At 34.1% G+C, this 27,385-nt stretch overlaps 1 protein-coding gene across 2 annotated transcripts in view; it reads right to left on the bottom strand.

Annotated features, from left to right (window-relative positions):
• LOC129235285 (E3 ubiquitin-protein ligase UBR5-like) overlaps positions 1 to 27,385 on the bottom strand; it is a gene marked incomplete at its 3' end in the record, with an annotated part of 117,223 nt that overhangs the window by 58,410 nt on the left and 31,428 nt on the right. For both annotated transcript variants that reach the window (XM_054869004.1, XM_054869005.1), the window contains 10 exon segments: positions 3,246 to 3,440; positions 3,611 to 3,765; positions 3,844 to 4,114; positions 4,280 to 4,407; positions 10,842 to 10,975; positions 11,057 to 11,202; positions 13,510 to 13,615; positions 17,692 to 17,960; positions 24,748 to 24,870; positions 24,953 to 25,179. In XM_054869004.1, the coding sequence (XP_054724979.1) occupies positions 3,246 to 3,440; positions 3,611 to 3,765; positions 3,844 to 4,114; positions 4,280 to 4,407; positions 10,842 to 10,975; positions 11,057 to 11,202; positions 13,510 to 13,615; positions 17,692 to 17,960; positions 24,748 to 24,870; positions 24,953 to 25,179 (1,754 nt within the window).

Raw genomic sequence — 27,385 nt, 5'->3', positions numbered from 1 at the left:
GTGTAGGCATGTGTGTTTGTGTCTGTGTGCAATCATGAGTGTGTGGGTAGTTGTGTGTATGAGTGTTTGTGTGCGTGGGGGTGGGGTATGTGTATGTGTGTGTAAGCATATATGTTTGTGTCTGTGTGCAGGCATGAATGTGCTGGCAGTTGTGTGTATTTGTGTGTATGTGTTGGTGTCTGTATACATGCGTGTTTGTGTATGTGTGTGTATGGTGGTGTTTGTGTGTGCGTGTGTGTTGGTGTGTGTGTATGAGTGTGTGTGTGTAGGATATGGACGCAACCTTTTCGCTAGAGGAGCAGCATCGTGAGGCCGGCCGACGCGACGGGTGGTGCTGGCAGAGGGTGGCGCCGCGCTGGTGGGAAAAATGATAGCACGCCAAAAACAGTCAAATGAAAGCAATAAGCAATCGTGACTGCTCAAAAAAAAAAAAAAAAATCGAATTTTGTCATCTTGAATTCAAATTTTGTTTTTTGCAATCACGAGTGTGTGTTTGTATGTGTGTGTGGGGGGGGGGGGGGGCGGTATGTGTATGTGTGTAGGCATGTGTGTATGTGTCTGTGTGCAGTCATGAGTGTGTGGGTAGTTGTGTGTATGAGTGTTTGTGTGCGTGGGGGCGGGGTATGTGTATGTGTGTGTAAGCATATGTGTTTGTGTCTGTGTGCAGGCATGAATGTGTGGGCAGTTGTGTGTATTTGTGTGTATGTGTAAGGGTCTGTATGCATGCGTGTGTGTATGTGTTTGTGTATGTGTGTGTATGGTGGTGTTTGTGTATGTGTTTGTGTGTGCGTGTGTGTTGGTGCGTGTATGTATGCGTGTGTGTGTGTAGGATATGGACGCAACCTGGAGACTGTTTTCGCTAGAGGAGCAGCATCGTGAGGCCGGCCGACGCGACGGGGTGGTGATGGCAGAGGGTGGCGCCGCGCCGGTGGGAAAAATGATAGCACGCCAAAAACAGTCAAATGAAAGCAATAAGTAATCGTGATTGCTCAAAAAAAAAAAAAAAAAAAAAAAAAAAAAAAATGGATTCACAAAAGAGAAACATAGGATTACAACAAGCAGTTAGTTTCAAAAAGGCAGGCCTGTGCATTTAAAAATTTAAGAATACAAGTGTGCACTTTTAAAATATTGTCTAATATTTTTCTGTAAGATGCATCATTTAATATTAATCTTTAAAAATATTCTTTTGGAAGAAACTAATAATTTGCTGTATTATCTTACTTTTTCTTTCGTAAATTAATGCAGACAGCTGCTTTTGCTGAAAATACTTTAACTGGAACTTAAGCTTTCTTAAGTTGCTGACTTAGCAACATTCAAAAATTTTATTTCAATAACTTATTCAAAACAAAAGTTTTTTTTTTCTTTTTTGTAAGTTCTTAATGATTAAAATGTTATCCAGGTTATTATCAGACAGATAACTGCACAGCTCCATCCTTGTCTTTCTGACACTATTGAATATTCTTTTGCACTCTGCATCGCTATGAGGTATGGCTAGAATGGAAAGCATAGAAAAAAGGAGAGCCTTTCATACTTCAATGAACCATTGACATCAACTAATTCCTTCAAAGCAGCCTATTTTTTATCGATTCTCTACCTTTTTAGCACAACATCGGGCAAATTATCTATTTGTACAGAGCGAAATTCACTTCAGTGCTTATCTTAGGCTCTTCATCTGCAGTTTCTCTATTCTTCTGAAGCAACATAACAGGAAACTCATAGAGCAATACCAGAGATCTAAAACCTAATTATCTTACAATTATGCCATTAGATCTTACAAACTTACAATACTTCCAAAAATCTTACAATGTAAGGCTAAATCTTACAAGTTGGCAGCTTTGCTTATACTGCAAGAACTTATGATGAAAGTTAAAGGCAGCAAATAAAGACAAGTTAAACATAATGTATTTTTTCTCATCTTGAAATGTTACACAAATGTAGTTGTCATGCATACCTTATTGCTCTGATATTATCTTTATCTTACCTTACACTTTGGACAAAACTAGGAAAATTTTCTAAGAGATTTTTTCAATGATGATGAAATGCAGAGTATTATAACAGTGTAAAGCATAATTAATGGTTGTATAAATTTAAAGATAAAACATCCAAGCAATGCTCCTGTGCTGCCAACAGGTCCACTGGATGGCTTAAATGATAATGCTCAAAACCTTCTACAAGGGAGGCGTTTACTTGGATGCACAGCCTTCGGTTAACTGTTAGAACTGGCATGGAATTGGACTTCCTGTAACTGGATGACCGATAGCTTGGCATTTTTATGTTCTTTTAATAGAATGGGTAAGTTTTCTGTTTTCTCTCTTTAGGCAGGTCAGAGATCGGGGGTTGGTAGTACATGTCAGCATTTTCAAAAAAATTGTCACCTTTTACAATATTCGTTTAATGTTAACCAATACTTAGCCTACTACGCAGTTGAAATAAGCAAGTAAATTCTTGCTAATTTGATAAAAATGCAAATAGTTGCTGAATCTATCTATAGAAATTTTGATGTATGGAAACGATCTTATTTTATCATAAAAGTATCATAAAACATTAAAATAAAAGCTAATTTTCGTGTATGAAACCCAATTAAAAATTTACACGAGTATTGGATTAAATGAAAGTAGATGATAAAAAAATTAACAGAAATTATTTTTACGCCAACTATACATCTTCATATTCTTCGGCAATTCAAATTGATCGCAACATTAAAGGATTTTCATTTTAACAATGTGATCGGAGAAAAGCAAAAAATCAATCTACTTAACTTGAATGATTTTTACTGAAGCTAAGAAGACTAGAAATGATAATAAACAAACAAAAGGAATAATTTGAAACTGATTTTACAGTGTTACTGGTTACAGCTAAGATTTGAAATAAACTTGAGGGAATTTAAGAACTTCAGAACGGAACAACGACTCAACTACACACCCTTCAACCCCAGATTTCTTATGAGTTCCGTAGTAACCTTTAGTGAACATAATTTTCTCCTCTAACTTTCATTTTTCATGAGACAGTCTAAAGTGGAAAAAAATCTACGAATGTCTCGAATCTTTTTTTGATATATAGAGATTTTTTCGATACATAGAAACAATTTTTTGCTATAATGAACATAGAAATTTGTTGGGATTTCGATATATAGAAAATTTTGATATGTGGAAGTTCGATATCTGGAGGTTTGACTGTATATATATAATACAGTGATATACTAAAACATATACTTTCACTGAAGAAGAATGAAGAAACCTAAATACCTCAAGGGCTAAAACAACAACTGCAACTTGATTTTTTTGACTTGCAGCAACATCTTTCAATGAATGAACACCGAGTCCAATGGCTCTAGCAGGCGGAAGATCCAACCACACAGGATCTCGGATGCTATCTGTACAATCTTTTGATAGTGGATAAATTGCACTATTACCGTCACGAAGTACAGCTACTGTTTCGTTCTATAATAAAGACAATAGATAACTTTGGGGACATCACTGTAAATATATAAAAATGTAAGGGAATGAAAACATTTATGTTAAGAAATATAATAACTACAAAAACATTTAAAAATAAATAAAAAAGAATAATAAAAGGAAGCAGGCGAAAAATTTTAAGCATAACAGCTTACTTCTCCACTTATACCCAGTGAAATCAATCTTGTATCTTGACCAAGAAATGACTGAGTATCCGTTGGAAAAGGGCTATCTTGCGTTGCTTTTCCAGACGATATATTGTATAAAACATAGCTGAGACGGTCATTGTTTTTTACAACAGCATGAATACCTGTTAGAGAGGAAGCCATTAGAATGAGCTCTAGAATACGAATTTTAAATTGTACTACAAATATATGCAAACATATACCTTGTGCATCAACAGCCATAGTCAATATTGAGCTAGTATCTATTATGTTCACTTTTCTGGGTGACCGTTGAAAGCAATCAGGAACTCTTGGTGTGCTACCACTCTTAATGACTAAAAGTTCATCTTTACGCAGAAGACGACATTCTTGAAGAAATGCACTCAAGTCATCAGTTCCAGAACCAAGCTGCGTTTGAGATGAGTTGCCATTGTTGGTTGAATAATCTCGATTACTACTAGATGCAAAGCGAACTGCAGCATACACACCATCAACCTACGTATGCAAACAATTTCTCAATCAAATAAAGCTATGCATAATAAAAACTGGGCTATAGTCAAATGAATTTGAGACATTTTTAACAAATGTATGTAGCAAATTAACCGGCAAAAAGAAAGGTAATTAAAATCATTTGTGCTGATATGAAATATGAAAATTTACCTTCACAACTTTTCCCACTGGAGCATTTTTTACATCTTCGACAAAAATAACATCTTTTAGAGCCCAGGCTTCTTCCTCCTTTTTATCTCCATCATCCTTTGCTTGTACACTTGAACGATGCTTGCGCTCTAATAAAAAGTATTTTGATTTAAATAATGATAAAAATCTATCAATAACACAGCACATTAAAGACCAATTTGTAATAAATATAAAAAATGTCTTAATACAGTCCACTCTAATAAGCTATGTTACAATGCTTTTCTCTTGATTTTCAATAAGTTAAAAGCATTTGTCTTGCGGTATGTATCATGGAAATTTAAGTAATTCAACTGGCAAAAAAAAATGCCACAGCATATTGTTGCCTCAGAGCAACAGTAATATATCTAATGCCAGAAATAACACTAAGATATTTCACTGTTGCTCTGAGGCGACAATATGTATCTTTCATTATGATTAAGATTGTTATCTTTTAATAGTATATTCACCCTATATTATTTTTATCTCGTTGCTTACTACTTAAAGATTTGTATAAGAATTGAGTGCTTACTTACGGCATTCCGCCGCATGTTATATCAGTAGGCATCCTTTAAACACCATCCATCAAAGTTAGAGTTCGAATACGTACTTCCATGTTTTCGCCATTGGTGGCGCCCTCGTCACGATCTCTCATGAGCGGGAAAGTTGTAGAAAGTTCCAGAAGCTGTTACATCGATCATACTTGGTATACGTGGACCAATGAGCATTGAGCACGTCGTTTTGAACTTCTGTTCTTAAGGGGGGAATCACCGTTACCTTTGGTGCGATCGGGCAATTGATCTCCGTCCAAGTATGTGATCTGTTAGCCATCAGAGCCATGTGAAGGCTTGTTTTCAACCAGTTTGGAAGATTGTATCAACGTGAGTAAGGCAAGGAAGGATAGTAGAATGTTCAGCCTATCTCCAAGTTATAAGATGCTTAGTTGAATTTCTCCACGTTGGTAATATAAGATTTGACTTTCATCTAGTCATTTTTGCTCACTACTTGAAAGTTTTTACTCAAGGTTGTAAACAGGATTAGTATTAGGCAGCAAATGTAGGGTATGATATAGTGCAATATTTAAATATTTTTCCTGCTATTTAACATTTTTGCCTCAATAAAGACTTTTGTTGTCTTACATAATCGATTCTTCCTTGCAACTTTTGGCACAATTACACTCACAATGCGTGAGTATTATTTTAACAATGCAACAAAGATAAAAGCAAATGAAACATCACTTGAATGTAGATATTGTTATTTTAACACAGGCAAATAAAGCTTTTTAACAAAATTTGAAGTACGAGAGGTTGTTTTTAAGTTCGCGGAATGGAGGACAAGGAGAGGAAATAAAAATGCAATATTATTTTTCTTTTTCAATACATTTACCTGCAACTCTAATACGAGGTCTGATCGAAAAGTTGCAGGACTTTTGAAATTGCGCGGGAACAGAGAGTGCTAGAGACTTCCGGTTGGCAGCATTGTTTAGAGTAAGTCTTCCCGAGCACAGCTGTTGTTTCATAATATTGATAACCTTCTCCAAACGGAAGTTACAGCTGTTTTACTGAAGCCACTTCTTTGTTTCTAGCTTTTTCGTAATGGACAGGAAAGTAGAGCAGCGCGTTTGCGTCAAATTTTGCGTGAAATTGGGCAAATCATTCGTGGAAACTTTCCAAATGCTTCAGGTGATGAAGTGATGAGTCGTTCACGGTATCATGAGTGGTTCAAACGGTTCAAGGAAGGCAGAGCTTCAACGACAGATGACCCTCGTTCAGGAAGACCTACAACTTCAACTGACGATGCTCAAGTGGCCAAAGTGAATGCCCTAGTGCGTTCCAATCGACGTTTAACGATTGGAGAGATGGCAGAGGAGTGCTACATCTCATTTGGGTCATGTCAGGAGATCCTGACCGAAAAATTGGAGATGAGAAGGGCTGCAGCCAAATTCGTTCCACGTCTGATGACAGAGGATCAAAAAGCGCACCGCCTGGAGGTTTGTCAGGAGCTCTTGCAAATGGCCAGTTCCGACGAAAACTTCTTGAAAACCATCATCACAGGCGACGAGAGTTGGGTTTATGGCTACGAAACGAAGGTGCAGTCGTCCCAGTGGAAGTCAAAAGGCTCACCAAGACCCAAAAAAGCTCGTCAGGCGAGATCGAACGTCAAAGTGATGATCACTGTTTTCTTTGATTCGAAAGGTGTGATCCATCATGAATTCCTCGCACAAGGTGAAACAGTCAACAGATTTCGCTACCTTGACACCCTGAGAACTTTGCGTCAAAAAATTAGGCAGAAGGGGCCTGAATTGTGGGCGACAGGCAAGTGGTTTCTCCACCATAACAACGCGCCCTGTCACACCGCCCTCCTCATCCGCGATTTTTTGGCCAAAAACAACATGACAACCCTTCCCCAGCCCCCTTATTCACCTGATCTGGCCCCCTGCGACTTCTGGCTGTTCCCCAAGCTGAAGTAACCGATGAAGGGACAGCGATTTCAGACGATAGAAGAGATTAAAGAAAAAACGCGGGAGCAGCTCAACAGCATCCCCGAAGAAGAGTTTTCTAGGTGCATGGGACAGTGGAAACACCAGTGGGAGAAGTGTATTTCCTCCAGAGGGGAGTACTTTGAAGGTGATAAGTTAGAATAATTGTTAAAAAATTTTAATAAAGAATTATTGAGAAAGTCCTGGAACTTTTTGATCAGACCTCGTACACTTCTCAGATCTATCAATTAGTTTGTTTACTTTCATGAAAAAATGTTGAATCTTTCTCTGAAAAATACGCTGAAACTGCTTCTGTTACTTATTCATCGCTTGTAAATTTCTTCCCACGAAGTTCCTTTTTCATTTTGGGGAACAGATAATAATCGCTTGGGGCCAGGTCTGGACTAAAGGGTGGATGATTTATGATATCAAAGCTTACTTTATGCAGGGCAGCGAACGCAATACAACTCTTGTGAACTGTAGCATTGTTATGAAAGAGCAACACACCTTTCCACAATTTTCCTATTCTTTTTTCTTTGATTACATCTTTTAGCTGTTCTATTATTGAAGCATAATATTCTCCCGTTATAGAGACACTTTTATCTTTATAATAGATCAATAATATTACTTCTGAATCCCAAAAGATTGTCGCCATGAATTATCCAGATGATTGTGTGACCTTAAACTTCTTGGGCAGGGCTGTGCCTTTTTTATGCCACTGCATGGAGTCTTGCTTAGACTCAGGTTCATAATAATGTACCCAAGTTTCATCAGTAGCTCAGTAACAATCCGGGTCAATACACAATCCTTATTCTCGCTACAGAGGTAAAAAAAGCACGTGACCATTCGATGCGCTGCTGTTTTTGTGGTGGCGAGAGCATTCTCGGCACCCATCTCACACTGACTTTTGTCATGCCAAGATGATCACGTAGGATTTTAAAAATGATTATGTCGGATACTCCAACCATTTCTGTGATTTGTTTCTTCTTCAGAGGATCATCTTCCAGTATAATTGTTTCTACTTTTTCAACAAGTTCCGGGGTGGTCACATAGATAGGCCGCCCCGGCTGTGGGTCATCTTCAAGCGACTCTCTGCTTTGCTTAAAAAGTCTATGCCATTTATAAATCATGATTTTCCCAGGGCAAAAGTCCTGTAAACAAATGACATCTCTTCCATAACATTTTGAACAGACTTTCCTTGTTTAGTCAGGAACTTTATAACAATGCGCTGCCCTGTTCGATTTGTTTCATATTTCAGTTTTCTCCCAGACTGAGTTGTTTGATTGGCGATAGTTCAAAGTCTAATGAAGCAGTTAAGGATAAAACTTGCCGTTTACACTTACACTGAGTCACAGAGCAGGCAACAGCTGAAAATATCTCCCCCAATTACTTCCATCCCCTCCATTCCATTCGGCAGAAGTAAAAACGCACCCTCGCAGAATTAAAAATGTACCCTCGTAGTTAAAAGAACTGGAAGAAGAGTTACCATTACAGGCCGAGGACTGCTGATGGCCTTTGAAAAAAGTGACAAAGGTGACAAATTTGAAAACAAAGGTGACTAGAAGGAAAGGTGACTAGAAGGTGACAAAAAAGTAACTAAAAGGTGACCAAAAGCAATTTATTAAGAACTCAAAAAATAGAAAAGGATTATCCCTTTTTACTGACTTTTACCAAAATAGCCTATATATTTCTTGTAAAGATTTCTTTACAATTTTGGAAATGAATATTATAGGGCTAGAAGTAGTAAAATAAAAATTTTAAGACATTTTCAAAAAATTTTCAGTGTAAACTCTATGTAACATTATATATATATATATATATTTAATCAGCATAATAAAGCTTGAAATTGTGAAGTAAAAAGCAAGATGATGCATTTCTTGAACATATAATTTATGTTATTCAATCACGTTTTTAGTATTGTTTTTTTTCTCTTTTTTTTAGCTTGTTGAAAAATTATCAGCATTCTGTCTTTTTTCTTAGTAAATACAAAGCATAAATATTAAATCGAAAGTCTTGACAGTAGAGAATAACTGAGAAACCAATTTGAAAAATCAGACTTTAACAAAATGATAATTGTACTTACAATGCAAAAATAAAATGATGAAAATATCATTTCATATGTCTGAAAATGTTCATGATTTTTTCTTTCTTGTTTTATTTATTTTTTATTTTTTTAACAAGCTCTGAAAATATTCCATGACATGTCCATGGGAGGTAAAAAATGTAGTATTAAATCAAGTCATTAATAATTACAAATACAAAAGTGACGACCAGCAACAGGCTCTGGGCCCAGCTAGACTGGTCCTAGTCAATTTGCAATCCCCAACTTATCAGGCTTAGGAATAAAAAAATAATACCGAATAAGCAGGAATGCTGTCATGGTCTCTTCTGATTTGATCAAAATAGGGGTGATAAAGATGTGAGGGTATTTTTTTTTTTCAATCGGGACTCATTTGTTAGATGCGTTGGTTGGCTTTTTTTTTTAAACATAAATTTATTCCTTATTGAATCTAGGAAAATAATATCGCATTTATCAAAAATACTGTCGTAGTGCATTTTGTTCCAAATCAACTAGGTTTACAGCAGTTTTTTCTTCCAATTCAATAAATAACTAAACACTAACCGCCACTTATAAAATCTCTGGATTATAAAATCAGCAGCTTTTTGAAATGAATGTGGAAGAACCAAATCATTACATTACAAAACCATGTTAAAACCGTACTTTAATAAAATCAATCTCGCCGTTACATAAAATAAAGCTTTTGGCTAGCATTTGCTTCTAAAAGCTTTATTTTTACTGGAACTAGCCATATAAAGCATTGAAACCTAAAAAAAAAATTTCGGAGATTCTCTGAGACGCACCAAAAAAAAAAAAGAAATGTTAAGAAATGTTTACACAGACCAAGTTCACTTCGCACTTGCGCAGCAAAAATAAAACCCAAACTAACCATTTCTATGCAAACACAAAGTGACACTATAAACACAAACCAAAACTTTTCACTATTCCGCGCTCAAAGAAGACATCGAGGCACGCCTCCTTAACCCATCACCCCTTTTTCAAATCGAACCACTTGTGGCTGCTTAGTCGCGACTTTCAAAGTCAGTAATAGTAAAACAAGCAAGTAACGCGCCTGGCTAGAAATGAGCGTGAGATTCAGAGACTTCAGATGATGTCATTTGATAAACCCGGAAGACAACTTGCATTCGATGACCACTCACTCAACAAAGAATTCCCGGATTTTCCGGTAGCAAGCTATTTTTCTTAAACAACAACAAGGTGGGGGGGGGGGGGGCATATTTAATGCTACTTTTTTAATAATTTCACTGTTAACATTCAGATACTTTTCAAGGATTTACTTATTTAAAAAAAAATCATAAGACATTTCAAGAAAGGTGAGAAAGGTGACAAAAGTTGCAAAAGGTGACTAAAAGTAACCAAATTTTCAAAAGGTGACTAAAGTTGAGAAAGGTGACTTACTCCTTGGCCTGCCATTAAGATATGCTTTTTACTTGAGTAAATTCTCTTTTGCATTTTTTTTTTCTGTCATGCACTTTTTAAGGACTGAAAGACTTCATTAACTTTTCTTGTAAAGTCTAACATTAAACAGTGTTCGGAGAGAAAAATTGAAAAACTTCATTTCCAACAAATTATATATTTATCAGAATAAGCATAAAATGAGATGCCAATGTAGATGAGTAAATAAGAGCTAAAGATTCCCTAACAACCACATTTTAACGTATTCCAAGAGTTTTTTAAACTATGAATTAAAATAACAAATGGAAAGAGACAAAACCAATTTTCAAACTCAGATTCACCACAGATCACTACAAGCTTTCTATCTATAATTAATTATATTAAGATTGTGTTTAACATTCTATAATGAATTCTGTTCATTTAAGCTACTAACTTATGCCTAATTTTAATAGTGTTTCATAAAGAATGGTCAGGTATTTTAACACTAATTTGGTTTTTGCAGTACATGCATTTAATTTTTTTCTGTAACTTTATTCCTTTAGCAACAGAACCTTATTTTTGAACATAATAAATGAAAAATACATATAGCATACTGGAAGGTAGAGGACTAGAAGCAGATTCACTGCATGTTGATGAAGCAGGAGAAGGAGGAGGGGGCATTTCTTGTCTGTCAGCTTTATTTTCAATTTTTACAACATCTTTACTTTCTCTTTCACTTCTCTTTTCACTGCAGAAAAAATATTCAACATAATTAATTTTTTAAGCAGCAAAATAAGATTTTTTTTTTGCATGTTCATTAAAAATTTACCTAGATCCAGGTGGTAAAATTTTAAAATGGCAGGTGTCAGTAAGATTCCATGCAGCAGACATTAACTGTCCTACTCTTGGCACATTTCCAGAATTAGTAAAAGCAAGAGCTCCAGAATGATACATTGGACTATTTCTCATGCAAACCTACAAAGTAGAGAAATGCAACATTAATTTCAAAACATTAACCCTTTCCAGTAGCATATATTTCATAAAAGGGGGGGGGATCCCCTATTTAATCATGTTCTTTTTTAAATATAAAGTTCTTTTAAAAAATATTTTGAAAGAATATTTAAATGGAACAACTACTACATTTACTATTTTGACATATACTTTTCACTCTAGGGTCCCCCATACCTACCACTATTTGTGGTTTAACCAGTTGGATAGCACCCTGAAAACTTCTCTGATATGCCAAATTAAGAGAGTGCAACCATATTTTATAAAGTTACGATAAAAAAACTAAATTCTAAAACTAAATATAGTATGAGCCAATGCTAAATTTAATAAAACAAAAAATCATTTTTGCCATAGTTTTTCACATACTCCTCAGGAAAAGTGTCGGTATCTGAGCCTGATGAATCTACGCTGTAGTTCTCATTGAGGTCAAAATCATTGTTAAAAAACTACCTTGTATAAAATTTATCAAAAAAAAGAAAAAGAAAAAAAAAGAGCAGAAATGTAAAAAATGTGACTACCCATGAAAAACCCACATCATTTAAATCGTGCATCATTTGTAGTTATATACATTCAAATTGCTCATGCCTGAAATGAGGTAAAAAAATACAGGACAAGTAGTCGTTAACGAAAATGATAAAATAGGTATTATCATACAACTAGAAAATGAACTCTGCTTTAAGTAACAAATTCGATTTTTCTTCATAAATTCAGTTCCGACTTCAAAAATTCAGTCCAAAGAGTTTAACAGACCAGAGAGAGTAGTTTTAAACTTTTGTAAAAGCACTAAAAGTGGAATTTTTTTTGAAGAATTTGAAGACTTAAGAGTAATGTGATATAGTAATCACATATATTTTCATAGATTCGCATTTTTATTTCCTGGGTTCGCATTTTCTATATAATGGTGTCTTTTCAGATTTTTTTGCGGCCATGTTTTGCCTTCTTCTTCCCGCGATGCATTGTTCTCCCGCCTTTTTCGCTCATTGGCGGTAGGAATGTTCGGGTTCGGTGATGTCATTTTCCCGCGTTCCCATTCGCTGCACTAAGTGACGCCGCGTATGAATATCTGCTTTTTACGCTACCCGCGTGGGGTTTTTGCTGGGATGTTTAAAAAAATTTTGTGAGTAGTTGAGTGCTAGAGGTGATATGCGACGGAGCATGGTTTCGTGAGGAGCGCGGACGCTTCACCTGAAAAAAAGGTCATACGAAATGACAATGATGGTGATGAGAAATCTTGATGCATCTGCTTGCAAAATGATGTGAATAGAGAAATAATCACACAGGAACCATAGAGCCCTGTTTCTTACAACAAATGACGGTTTAGTTCCGAATTTGGCCCATTATTTAGCCAAGATTTTACTTCAAAATTGAAAGATGTTCGTGTCCATGTTGAAGTAGCTCCGATCCCGCACCGACGAAAATCATGTTTTTTTACATTTTGACCCTTGTTTAAGATCAAGGTGGCAGGCGATGTACCTGTATCTGGTGATAATAGAAGCGGTATGTGCGGTCGACTCGGAATTTTGTTCTGACTCCCGCTGCGCCATTTTCTTCGTAAGAAAGGAGATTCACACCTTCTTCGCCGTGGTATGGTAGCCAGCTCCATGTTGGTTTTACATCATCTCCATCACTGATGTCACTAGGATGAATTTTTTGGCTGCAACAACAAGTCACGCCGTTTTTTAGTCCCCCCATGTGCGATGCACATCCCTCTGCTGTGACAACCAGAATCCCTTCAATAGACTGGACTTAGAACTTAACCTACCTGGTTTTTTTTTTTTTTTTTACATTTTATCTTTTTAAATCCATTCCATGTTCTGCAAAGTTTTGATTACTCTACGGGAGCTCCCAAGGATCTTGGTATTCGTCGTGTAATTGATAATCATCAGAATAAATCTTCACATGTGACGCGCAAAAATTGTGGTTATTTTTGTGTTAACAACATTGGGGTAAGTCAAACTTTTTCTCTTTGAGTTCTACGTAGGCGCCAAACATTGAGACGTCCTGGAGTTTTGCGGAAACACTTTGAATACGATCGGCCTAAAATTTTTCCGCATTGTGTTTTTTGTTTAAGTTGGTGGTTCCTTTTCTAACAATTTGAAATTCAACCACTTTTCCACCACAAGTAAAAAAAAGACTTTTAGGGGGAAAAGGACAATTTGGGAGCATTGACTAATTTTAACTCAAGTAAGTTAATACTTCATACAATTCTGATAAATAATATATTTATACAACACATAAACAAAAATGTGAAAAAAAAAAAAAGTAAAGCCATACCATAGCACCAGTGACTATTTCAGAAGAATATGAATTTGATTGTTTTTTTGATTTCGCTCTAGCTTTCTCCCATAACTTCTTGCGTTGATAGAATGGAGCTACACCCCTGCAAAGAGAGGCAAAACATGTAATGTACTGAAACTAAGCTTAGTTATACTTTAAATTCAACTGGAAAACAAACACTTCAGCAGTCAATTTCACGAATGTTAGAGAAATGAATTGTAACTTTACATAAAAAGCATAAAAAATAGTTAATATTTACAGCAAAATTAACCAAGACATTAAATTTTAAAGATATTAGAAATTTCAAATAAGAGTTTGCTGAAATTCTTAATGCAAAACAAGTTTATTATTTTAACAACCTCTTTAACTGATGCAAATGACATTAAAAATGCTACACAAAAGGGACAGTAAATCAATAGAGAGTAGAATCTCATTTATCTATTCAAACCAAATTTCAGTTTAAAAAAAATATATTCACTTAAATATTGATTTTGCATTATAATAGTAAGAGCATAACTACAAATACGCCAAACATTCGCTTTTTAATTGTACTTAGTATTTTCATTAAATGTACAACTCCTGGTAGGTCTAAAAATAAATTATAGTGATCTTACGAACATCATGGGGTACTTGGAGCATCCGACTGACACCACTACAGTTGAACTACACTGCTGTACACGAATATCTCAAAAACTCATTCCTAAAGATACTGTGCTTCATCTTTCGACGGCAGTACAAATGATAAAGTATTTGTTTAAAATAATTCTATGTAATTTTGTTATAAAACATGGTCATCTGCAGCAATGAAAGATAAGTCTGCTCTTTAAAAAAGTTTTGTTTTTTATTTGTTGTTTCGTTTATACCATATGGATTGTCTACATTGCCTTTGGTCCCAGTTGTCCAGATAAACAAGGTTGTACTGTTCATCCAGTCAGTAAGATTATAACAGATGAAAGATGACACAGAAAATTTTTGCGAAAAGAGGCAGAGTTTTTTTTTTCATAAAATGGATTGTGAAAAAATGCTAATTTTATGACAGGGATATTGAAAGTGTCAAGTTTTTTCTTTTTTTTATTGAAAAATTAACAAGAATAAATTAACACAAACACCAGGATTGGTAAAAAACAAAGTTTTTTTTTTGTTTAAACCAGGTTTTTTTGGTTTAAACCGGGTTTATTTGGTTTAAACACTATTTGTAAGAGAAAAAATTTTATTTTAAGAAAATCATGAAGATTTTATCAATTAATTGTTAAGGAATGTTTAATATTCATATTTGTACCTAATATCTTTGTAATTAAAATACTGTTTGACAATCTTTAACTGTTATAAAAGGTACAATACGTAAATAAGCCTTGGTATACATAATTAAAGAAATAATTTACTGTGATAGTTCAGACATTATTAATTACAATTAACCAAGAATAAATTCTTGTAAATGAATTTCCTCATAATTATAGCTATCTACGACAAATAAGAAAATAAAAGCAAAATTAAAATCATGCATTCTTACACATGTATTCTGCAGTCTCTACAAATTTAAAGATTTAAAAAAAAAAGTCATAAATCATCTAATTTATAAACCTAATGTATCAGTGACAAAGATTATAGAAGCAGGACAAGTTAGGTTTTAAGAAAATCATTGTTTTCCATAGCGTACAGTGAGTAGAAAAATAAATTAGTTTGTGTGTGTTGTGAACATGGTCTCTTCAATTCGCTCTCTCTCCAAAAGTTGATTTATGGAAAATGTGAAAAAGAAGAAGTGGCGAAAAACCTCTTCATACACTCAGTGTCATCAATATCTGTAAGTCCATTCTTAAGCATGTTGCACCATTTCACGATAGCTTAACGCGACATTGCATTTTCACCATACACTTGATGCTACTACACATAAATTTCAGTGCAGTTGCACCTTTTTGCCCACAAAATTGAACCACTCCATGCATTTCCAATTTGGATGCTACTTGCAGCTGTCGAGACATATTTGCGACTGATAATCCGAAAAACTGAACTTGTCTTGTTGAAGCCACTACGTCACACAATAAAGGTACATGTCTGAAGTATTGTTACAAAATTTCATCGAAATTGTCTTAGACGGAACAGATTTACGAAGAAGTGCAACTAACGTTCTGACTGAAAAACTTTTTTTTTTCTTGCAATGCCTGCATCATCTATCAGAGATGCAAAAAGCGCAGATATAAGCACTATGTTTTGCCTGCTCTAAGTGTTCTTGGACTGCTTTAGTTATTTTTTTCCTCGTCATTTTAATATTCTAGGGTTAAAATTGATATACACTTTGCATCACTTCAATGGTACATAATCTATCTCAATGAATTTTAAAGAATCAAGCAAATTAGGTAGTAAATGAAGTTTTGGTTGAAATATGCTTTTTTGGACTATTTTTAAATGCAAAAGACTGAAAAATAATGATAATTGAATGAATAATAAAAGAGCTTCTTGGCTTTTTTTCCATGTTATTTTAGAAAAACTTAGTTGGTCTGCCTAGTATATTTATGTACCTAATAGAAAAGCTGCATTGATTAAAAAAAAAAAGAAAGAAAGAAAGAAAAAGAAACACTATTTAGCAAACTTGCATTACTTTAAAGAATATAAGTTTCTACATGTATTAAATCTGTAATTTACCTAAAAAGCTTTTCGTTACTTTGCATCAATTATTTTGCTTTTTGAAATAATTTTATATAATTAAAAACTGAGCATATGTATCTATGTATGTACCAATGTATGTAACTATGTATCTATGTTGTCATCTATATCTAAGTTTCTTCTCCCGAATGACAGTATACTGACCATCGAACCAGGTATCAATGGATTCGTAATCTCCCCGTCTTTATGTTTGGCTATTTAACATAGTTCTCTGATAATAATTAGCGGAGATATATATCAATTAAAAACTATTAGTTATAACACTTAGATTTCGACATAAAATCCCTAAGGCGTTCCCTTATTCAAAACATTGTTCAGTGCTTCATTTCAACTTTCCGCAACAATGCTTTTATTAAAATTTATAGCGTGAAGAAAATCATTGAGACGAAAGATCTGTTGCCATTTTTTGTATCGAATATGAGCAAATAAAATTCTGGATTTTGTTTTTTTAGGCTGCTCCTGTAATTGGAAGAGATTTAAAATGTTTACTTTATGGTTATTTTTCCGAAATCTGCCACAAAACTTTACTAATTATTTCTTTTTTTGTTCAAACCTAGCTAGTATGTAAAATTTATGAAAAAATTTGGGGAAAAACAATGAAGTTTTTCAAAAAAAAAAAAAAAAAATTTTCGAAAAAAAAAAACCCACGTGGTTTTAAAAAACAACAACAACGTCGTTAAAAAAAAACCACTGGGTTTAAACCAAACAACCCTGCTAAAAACAACGCATTGAAAACAAAAGTTTCGCCCTTTCAAGAGCCTACAATCTCTCCAATGTTAGCAACGAATCTTTCAGTATATGCTAATACAGTAGAAACTCATTAATTTGGATTTATAGTGAGTTCAAGTACTCCAAATCAATGAAAGTACAAAATAAACTATAAATTGAACCAAGGTACAAGAACAAGCTACTGTACACAGTAAAAATTGCATTTTGGATTCAAGAGAATGAAATATAAAACTACAGATGAGAAAATTACAAAAATACAAAATATGGCCAACAAAATACAATATTGAGCTAACTCGCCTGTTATTTATATAGTGTATACATCAAAATGGTAGTTTGGATTAAGTGAAGTTTGGTTTAATAGGGTTCGAATTAATGAGGGTTTACTGTAATTTTGCTTTAGACCTGGCTTTGGGGCAGTAACTTACAGCTTAAAGAACTGACTAAGAAAAAGGCAGAACCAATGAGTTTTAAGATTTTTTCATAAGCATTTAAAAATCATATAATCAAACTGCTACTTACAAAAATCAAATGCAAAATTTCCATTTAAAAGATCGTCAGTTGCTCAAGTATTATTTTCAACATAAATTTTCTTTAAATAACATAAAAAGCTGATTAGAAAAGAAAAAAGAAAAAAAAAAAAACACACACACACACACACACACACACAACAGTCCTTAAATGAGAAAAATTAGATTCATAAGCTTTTTGAAAGATAGAAGAAAATTAATTTCAACACAGAATTATTTACTTATGATATTTTAAAGTTTTTAATAAAGAAAAATACTTTACCACCAATATATTGCACCAGATTCCAAACGGACACATGAATACAAAGAACAGACATGAAGAGATGTTATTTTTTCCATTTGAAATTCAGAAAACACCTGAGCAGCATGCTCTAATTTAGAAGATACAGCTGACAAAGTTTCATCTAACCATGTGGCACATTTTCCACTCTCAGTTACAACAGTTGCCCTCACAGAACATGCCGAGAGAAGAACTATTTTCTCACCATTTAATCCAAGAATATTTGTTTTTGGATGAAAAATTCCAGGAATCTATAAAAGATAGGCATAGAAACAAAATGTGTCAATGTTTCATACAGAAATTGAAATTTAATAGAATGCTTAGACAAGACTTTCACAAAAAGAAAGCAATATGTTCAATACATTTAATTAATGAGCAATAGAAAAGGGATTCCAACTTTAAAAATCAGCAATAATATAAAAAGTTCATAAGATAATGAGTTAAATAATAGAGACATTCATACAAGCAATAGCTCAATTTCTATAAAGAGTGATTATTTGTAAGGGTTGACATTTTTGATTTGGCTAAAACTAATTTCAGATGTTCATTACACTCTCACAGCTAAGAGGGAATATCAGCATTTATGGAAAAAGAAATTTTAAAAAATAACTGCAGAGTAATGGTTATTTTTTGGTGAGAGGTTAAAAGTTTAACTTTTGTGTAACAATCAAAACATGGCGAGTTAAAATTTCAATTTCAGTGTCCCTGTGGGAATCATTGTATAAATCCAAACAGTACATTGTCATTTGCTCTCTAAAAAAGCATTCTCTGACCACTAGACTGTCTAGTGGTCAGGGAAGTCGGACTGTGATGGGAAGATCTCGGGTTTGAATCCCAGCTCGGGAATGGATGTACTTTCTCTCTCCTGTCATTGTCCTTTCTTTGTGTGAATGTGTTGTGCTGTAAATGGTTGTCTACTCTATAAACGGGTCATGGCATGTGTGTATTGGGGGAAGTCGGACTTCTCACCAAATTACAGTACAGTTGGAAAAGTGAAGCACCGCAACCCAAATTGCCAGCCTAGCTGGCACAAGACAACAACAGTACACTGTTAAACAGTGACTGAGGTTAGCAATTTGTAATCCCTTTTTTATACTTCATCAATAACAAAGTTAAGAGCCTTTTGCATTTTATTCATATACAAAGAGTAAACCAACTTTACAGAAATGAAAAACAGTTGAATAGTTTTAATAACTAACAAAAGAGACAAAATTTAACATATTCCATCATCATTAACATGTTTTAATGACCTTTTTAAATTAAAAATTTAAAAAACCCCGACTGAGTCGCAAATATAGAATCAAGAGGGAAGATTAAAGATCCTTTTAAAAGCCTTATACTATTAAAAATCAATTACAAGTATTTTATTTGTTAACAAATAGAAACTGGCAACAGATAAAAAATTTATATCATTGCTTTTAATTCCCCTATCAGCCAACAATAAATTGAGTTATCAATCGCTTGAAAAAGGCTTAGCTGTATTTAAAATCTGCTCGAAAAAAGCGTTATAATTCGAATTCTATATAACATGGAAGTTTCAAACACTTCTATCAGATACAGAAAAAAACTCTTTATTTTGGTACTAAATTTAAAATTTTTAAATATGTTTTCACTGCAAAAATTTCAAAAACCTTTCAGAGGTTTTTAATTAATATCCTCGTTAATTAATGTCATCCAAAGACGCAACCTAGCTAAGGCACAACCTTCTCTTGATCAACTCTCCTTCCAAACAAAAAAAAAAGTTTTTCAAAATCGGGCCATCCGTTTAGGCACTAGAGTGGCCACAAACAGATAATTTAAACCCCATTCCTTTGTCAGGCTCTGCAGACAGTTTTTAGAAAAAAATAGTAGGAAAAATAAGAGCAAAAATTTCATAAATAGAAAAATTATGCTTTAAAAAAAAGGAAAAAAAGGATAATAATATTCAAAAAAAGAAAGAAAATTGCAACTATATATACATATAAAATATCATATTTACAAATTTAACTATGACAAAAGAGCTACAAAGCTGTACCATGTTTATTAAACATACTACAATTAATGAAAACAATTAGAAATTTTATTCAAGATAAAAATATCAGGAAATTGTTTTGCTTAAGAGAATATTTTACTTATTTATTTCAACTAACTATTAAAGGTTTCGGTAGGGGATTTACTAGGGGGCGATGGGTGCAAAGTGACATTCATTGCGTCCGAGACCGTTATTTTCTGAAACCAATGATATGGAATTAAAGAAATTACTTGCAATTGCTACTATTTTAATCAAGTAAATTCCATAAATTTTGATTTAAATTAGTTTTAGATAGTAGTGTAGTTGAGGATGGACTATGTTATCTACTTTTTAAGTCTTACCCAAGCTCGCTCTTTCCCCCTTTTACTAAACTACAATCATTTTTATGTTTGTATCTGTAAGTGTCTTTCAAACTTTTTCTTCCATCACTATACTATACTGGTATGATAAGACGATGCTATGATTTAGATTGTAATGTGGAAATTCCGGGTAAAAACTAGTAGATTCAAATTTGTCCAATCCAAAAGTTGAAGTACATTTATTAAGAAGGACAAAGGAAATTTGAGTCAGTTTGAACTTTTTTGGGGTCTTCACAGGGATTTAGTTTTTGATAGCATTTCAACGCGCTCTTAACAGTTCAATAACTCCAATCACAACAAAATTGGTTTCTGAGCTCACTTAGATCATTTTAGAATGTGCCTTCTGACATTTCTATATCTAGTGGCGTAGCTAGGGTGGGGCAGAGGGGGCGGTCCGCCCCGGGGGGTGTACTTTTGGGGGTCGGCAATTCAGCACCTTCAATGTGAAAACAATTAAGTATGGGAATCATACTTTAAATCTATTATTGGAAGCAAAGAAAAAAAAAACCCTTTGAAATGTAAGGTTTTGATAAGACTGTACAATTGCGCTTTTCAGTGTTCAAAGTTTAAATATTTCCATAGTGAACCTCTAAACCTTTCTCATACTCTTTTCGTTCCCTAAGACAAGGTCTTTTCTTAAATATTTTTCAAAATTTAAATTTTGGAAAATATTTAAGAAAAGACCCTGACTTCCTAACGTCACCCAAAGGCTAAAACCGACTTCAGTTTTGATGAATTTTCGGGAGAGAACCCCTTCCCCCAAACGTTACTTTTAACTGCAATTTTTGAAGCAAATTTAGAATATTTCTCCGAGATTGGCACCTGACACCCATCCCCCTTTTTCTGGTAGAAAGAATATAGATTAAATTAGTTCCCCTTTACTTCCTTAAATGAAGTTTTCAATTTTAAGTTCAATAATTTTTGAGGGCTTTATGTATTAGATGTCTTAATGAAAAGGTGGCAAATAGGGGAATCGTCCGACAGAAACTGTAGCTCATTGTTGATTTTAGAATGCAAATTACACTCCCCCCGCCAAAAAAAGCGATGGAGAACCCCTCAAGCGCAGCGAAAATATCCTTCCAGAACAAAAGCCCTCAAAAAAAAAAAAAAAAAACAAAAAAAAAAACCTTCCTTAAAAATTCCCATGGCGCAATTTGTGCGATGGAACTCCCCCCTCCCTTCCTTTCCCGCCAGGGCACTCCGGTTAATTTGTATTTTTGTTTATTAGAGTTTATTATTTTACTATTATAGAGTGGTTTCTACGATTTTTAAGTAATGTTTTAAGTAATAGAATTTTAAAAAGAGAGGATTTCTTTGTCCCCCCCTTCCCCAAACACAACGCACAAAATGGTGGGACTTTTTACCCCTTCTTGTTGGAAGGGTAGGAAGTTATTGGCAACATATTTAACATTTTTTTGAGGGGGGGGGGGATGTTCGTGTTTTGTGTTTTTTTTTGCTTAGTTTTACTGTACTATTGGGAGGCAGGGCAAACAGAGCAGGGCTGGCAAGTTTCTGCCAGGGCGATTAAAACCACTGGTAGAAACCGGTTAAAACCGACATGGCAAAAACCACTTTCTGCCACATTTTCGGCAGAAACTGGCCAAAACTCTCAAAATGACAAAAAAAAAAAAAAAAAAAAAGAAATATTGACAGACAGTAGAAAATGCATGGAAAAAATAATTGTTAACCAAAGCAGTTTACTTTACAATATTATCACAATTCATAATCAAATGTTACATTGTTTGGACCCTGCAGTTGCTGCTTGGAAAAGGTGGTTCAAAAAATCTAAAGTTTCTCAATTTAATACGCACGAATAAGAAACTTTAGAATATTCTTGCAACAGAAGAGCTAGCAGGCAATGCATCAAGGAACAAGCAATATTCATGAAACCTTCAAATTGTATATTTTTTAAAACTGGTCCATCATGTAGTAACTAGGGTATTGGTAAAAATTCAACTAGAAAAATGAGTTTCAAGAAGTGGGGCCAATTTGTTTTGCAAAGCTGTGATATTAGGTACAAAATTTAGATAATATTGGGAAGTAAAATTTGACACTTTCTTCTTGAAGCACATGATAATTTCAATCACAAGCAACTTTGATGAAGCTTATTTGCGAGCACATTGCAAACAGTAATGCCAGTTTAATTCTGTATGTCACTCCTCTATCCTAAGAACCTATATGGTTTTTGTCCTTTGTTAGATTAATCCAAATATTTCGAGCAACAGCAATTGAAAAGTTCCCTTTCTGTACTAAATCCAGGGCACTAGCATAACATTTTATTCTTTACAATAATGAAATGAAGTTAATTTTTCAGTTTAAACAAATATCATTTAGTAATTACTTTAGTTTTTTAAGACAATTTTAAGTTTTTGCCAGTTTCTGCCACTGGCAGGGCAAAAACTAGTTTCTGCCGGCAGAAAGTCAACCCTGAAACAGAGACAGCTTTTTCTTTATCTGTAAGGTTGTTTAATTTACATAGCTGCAATCAATAGAGTAAAAGGAAATCTGTGTTTAAAAAAAAAAAAAAAAAACCTTACAGGCACAGGAGCAGTCTTTTTTTTAACTGTAAATTGGGGTTCCATAGTTTTAACCTTGAGGGGGAAAAAAAGCAGATAATCGGTGCATCATTAATTTTGCACTTTCATAGCAGATAGTCTGTGGGCAGTGGCGGATTTAACAGTGGGGGGGGGGGGGAGGGGGGGGATTGTCCCCCCAAAAGATTTGTAAATTCAAAAAAATTCGGGAAAAGGTCACCACACTCCCCCTTCCCCCAAACACATCACAAAAATCATCTACAAAAGTACTTTTACGACTTTAATTCCGAAAATTTTTCAGAGGAGAGTTCTTCAACCTCTCTCTCTGATGTCATCGAAGATGGTCAAAACTTTTCAATTATTGGAGCTTTAATTTCAAAAAATGGCGAGAATCGAAAACTTTTTCGAAAATGTCGTTATTGAGGGCATTCAATTATGTTTTTAGAACTTCAATTCCGAAAAAATTCCGGGGGAGAGCCCTCGATCTTGAGTCCTTCCCCTAACGTCAATGAAGACCCACTAACATTACGTTTTTAAAGTTTCAATATTGAAAAGTTGAGGGATGATAACTCCTGACGGCATCCCTTCCCTTAACACTACCAATTATGGTTAACCATCGCATTTCAAGGCTCCTCAACTTTGAACAATTTCTAATGGGGAGTTCCAAACTCCGTTCCTTCCTCCTACATCATAAAAGATGGCATACAACTGTGTTTTTGAGACTTCAATTTCAAAAAATTGCTGGAGAGTTGAGCCCATGCTTTTCTTTCCTCATCTTTCAACATCATTCAAAGATCGTCTAAAACAGCGTTTTTGAAATTCTTACATTGAAAAGTTTATGGAAAAAAATTCTGAACCCCATGTCTTCTGCTACGTCATCAAAGATGGCCTAAAATTGCATTTTTAGGACTTCAGTTCCAAAAATTTTTTTCCGGGGGAAACCCCCTAGTTTTTAGCATTAATAAAGATACATAAAATTGCGTTTTTGAAGCTCTAATATAATAAAATGACTGGGGAGAATTCCTGAATCTCATCCTTTCCCTTCAAGAACACAAAGATAGTAACCAATTGTGTTTTCGAAAATATACCCTTAAATTTCAAAAAATTTCCGAAAAGGGACCATCAAACTTCCCTTCCTCTTATTAACCACCAAATAGTCTAAAAAAATGGCATTTATAACCAAAGTTTTCGGGGAGAGCCTGCAAACACTCCTACTTATGCGCGAATATTAAACAATTGAACAACAAACAAATCCATAACTATCTCTACAAAAGCAATTTTAGTATTTCATTATGTTTGGTACGAATACTGGTAAAAAGAGATGCCATTTTAATACTGCAACCTTTCTTTTATAAGGAAAAAGTACAATTGAGGACCTGAATTTCTACTGGGGAAACTTCACGAGTCCTCAGACAAATCAAAAGTTGAAAGGTTTAGATTAGATATTAGAACCAGAATACTAGTATCGAAACTCTTTTTTTTTTTTTTCAATTTTTCATTCTTGTGTGTGTGTGGTACTCGAAACACTTATAACTTTCATTCAAACCCTTTGAACAATACACATTATTCCAAAAAATACAAAAAAACATGCTTCAGTTCTTAAAATTTTCTAAATTTTATTTTCATTAGTCCCCTCTCCCCCCCCCCCCACTTGCTGCATTACTCAATCACCCCTCCCAACAGGATCGTATGGATCCGTCATTGTCTGTGGATAAGGTGCACAAAAATATATTAGTATGGGAAAAAAAGCGGAAGCAAGAATATGCATTGAAAAAAAAAAATAGGAATAAATAGGAAAAAACAGGAAAAATTTTAAAAATTTTAAAAAAGTCGGAAAATAGGAAAAAATAGGAGGTCTGCGGACCCTGCTTTGTGTGTCGGGGGTTAAAAATATATAAGAATAAAAGATCAAAAAATTTTTTTTCACTTCATTTTACAAAACTTGAACTTACATTTGTCCTAATGTAGTAAAACATCAAATTTTAAAAAGGAAAATGCATTTTGAAACATAGGGATTCATCTTACAATGTTTGAATTAGAATTAGTAGCATTCACTTTTTAAACACAAAAGTTTTGTGTAGTTTTAAATCAGCAACACAAAAACATGTAGACAGAATGTTAAATTTTAGCCTACCTCTGAGCATCTATAAGGTTCAGAATCTGTCCACTTCCACTGGTATAGCTGTCCAGCAGCATTTACAGCAACAAGTTCTGAATAAAGAGCTCCCATTTGAACAAATCGTGTACTTTGACAAGGCTGTAATACATAATTTTAATGAAATCACATTGCTTTAAATCATGTAAATTAGCACAAGGTATCAAATAAGTAAAAACAAAACCTTATCAGGCCAGAATTCCAGTTCATCTGACAGCCACAATGGATTTGATTCTCCAATGTCTCGTTTTTTATTTTCACCAGTCCCAACATTTTCTCCGGGCTTTTCATTTGCACCGCTATCCCTTAGGGCTGTCTCTAACCATCTTCTTGAACCAGAATATTGCCTCTCCCGCAATCTAAACATCGTATCTCGATCCCGTTCACGATCACTATCTCTTTCTCTATCACCTATATTTCCAATATATAAAGATTTAAATTAGTAATTTAATTTTCTGTAAAAATCATTAAAAAAAATTCCATTACATAACATACTTATTATAGAGCTTCAAGCATTAGAGGCATTCAAATTGTCTAAATACTACATTAGCACTCAATATTAGGTATGGTAAATCATTCAATTATATAAAAAAAACACAAGAATTGCAACAAGCCAGTCGAGTTCAATGCCTTTACAGCAGAATTTCAGGTGTTCATTCTTAAGCTAAGGTTCATTTCTAAGTGATTCCCCCCCCCCATATTTCTTGAGCACATAAATTTTGGATTATTTGTCAATAATTATAGGATTAGAATAAAATGTTTGGCCTATTCACAGGCAAAACTGGGGAAGACTATCATTTTTATTCACAAATGAGCTAGCTTTAAAACTTAATTTCAAATCTCTTAAATGTAATTTAGAAATCTCTATGAAATACATCAGAAAATTCTCCTCAGGTCACCATCACAGTTTGGAAGTGTATAGGGTAGACCAATCAGTGATTGAACACCCTCACAGTGAATGAATAAGCTCATAATTTGTAAACAAAATAAGGTTTTATAGCATTTTTCTAAGATGAATTGGCAGAAGAAACTTCCCTCTACACATTTCCATAAGGAAAATCATTAGAAAATGCTGTTTGTCTGATGGTCAGGGTGTTCATTCACTGGGTTGGGGCATTTTTATTTCATTTCAATCCCCCCCCCTCACAAAAAAACCCCTAATGCAGAATTATAAAAGTTCTCCAAAAAAAAAAAAAAAAAACTACATACATCATTTGAAGTATGTTTAATGTCATGCGCCAAATGCAACAACTTTTAACGATGCAGTGAATCATTGAAAATGAAATTCTGCTTAAGTATTCACTCACTGGTCGGTCTATCTTACTCACTACTAAAGGTGTAAAATTTCCGGAAATTTTGAAGCGGTGGAAAAAAAAAAACGTTTTTTTTTCTGGAAAAATTGGACAAAATGGAAAATTTGATTTTTTATGAATAAAAATAGGGTTTCTTATTAGCTCTGTTTTTCTTGGAACATATAAAGGGTTAAATATTGAAAAATATAGGCAATCCACACATCTTTTTCTGCTGGACAGAAATACACATAAATGTAAGCTAAATTAGAAAAAAAATAGTTTTTGTTTTATAACTGAGAGCTTTCTTGGTCACACACCAGAAATAAATCAAATCGCTGTTCAAGCAATGGGTAACGTGTGCCAACCAAACAGATATAATCATAACAATGACATTTTCCGTTTTAGATTGAGTTTGAAACTTGAAATAATAATAGTAATTATTGACTTTCAAATATTATTGATATCGTTTGAAAGAAAAATAAGTATGATTTTCCTTCCTTACAACGTAACTTTACTGTCTGAAAATGAAAGCTATTGAATTTTGATTTTTTCCAATCCAGTCTAACTAAACTGGCTTTTCTTTATCTCTCCAACAGAAACCCCAGACCAAAACCGCGTAATGGTTTCTAGAGCTGAACCAAAACTTAAACTGGAGTTTTTGCTTATTCATAAGGCCATGATAAGCACAGTAATAGAAGTACTTGCACTTTTGAACAAAACTGAGTTACTGTAACCAAGTTGTTCTCCATTTTGTATTTTATTTAATAAATAAAATGTTTTAAGGTCATTTGATCATGAACTATTTTTTAAAAAAATTCTGGAAAAAAAAACTAATCAAATATATGGAGAGCCAAACTTTGAAACACAATATCTCAGTTTGAGATCAGTTGCAGATTCCACTTTAGTGCTTAGCCAGGACCACCACAAGAGAGGATGGCACCCAGGGCGAATATTTTCTGATGTCCTACACATAGAATGGTGGGCGTTGTTTTGGAAAAGTATTGAACATTTTATTTTTATATCAATTATCACATAAACATGTAATTTGAAACTTAATGTGTTAGATTTTAAAACTGTATTTTAAAACGAATAATACTAAAAAGAATTTGAACTGTAGTAAAAGCTTAGTTTATGATGCCCCTTCATATATTGGCACCCGGAGCGATTGCCCCACTCGCCCCCATCTTTGGATGGCCCTATGCTTAGCACGGCAGTATACAGGGTGCAGCAAAAAAGCTCGGACAAAGTCTGCATCATCGAATGGAAGTTTAAAAAAAATCCTTTTTAACGAGTGTCTTTATTTTTGTCCCTCACTTTATTAGAAA

Source organism: Uloborus diversus, chromosome 2 (assembly GCF_026930045.1).
Source record: "Uloborus diversus isolate 005 chromosome 2, Udiv.v.3.1, whole genome shotgun sequence".
Classification (NCBI taxonomy): Eukaryota; Metazoa; Arthropoda; class Arachnida; order Araneae; family Uloboridae; genus Uloborus; species Uloborus diversus.
The sequence above is the reverse complement of the archived record's forward strand: the minus strand, read 5'-3'. Positions and strand labels throughout refer to the sequence as shown.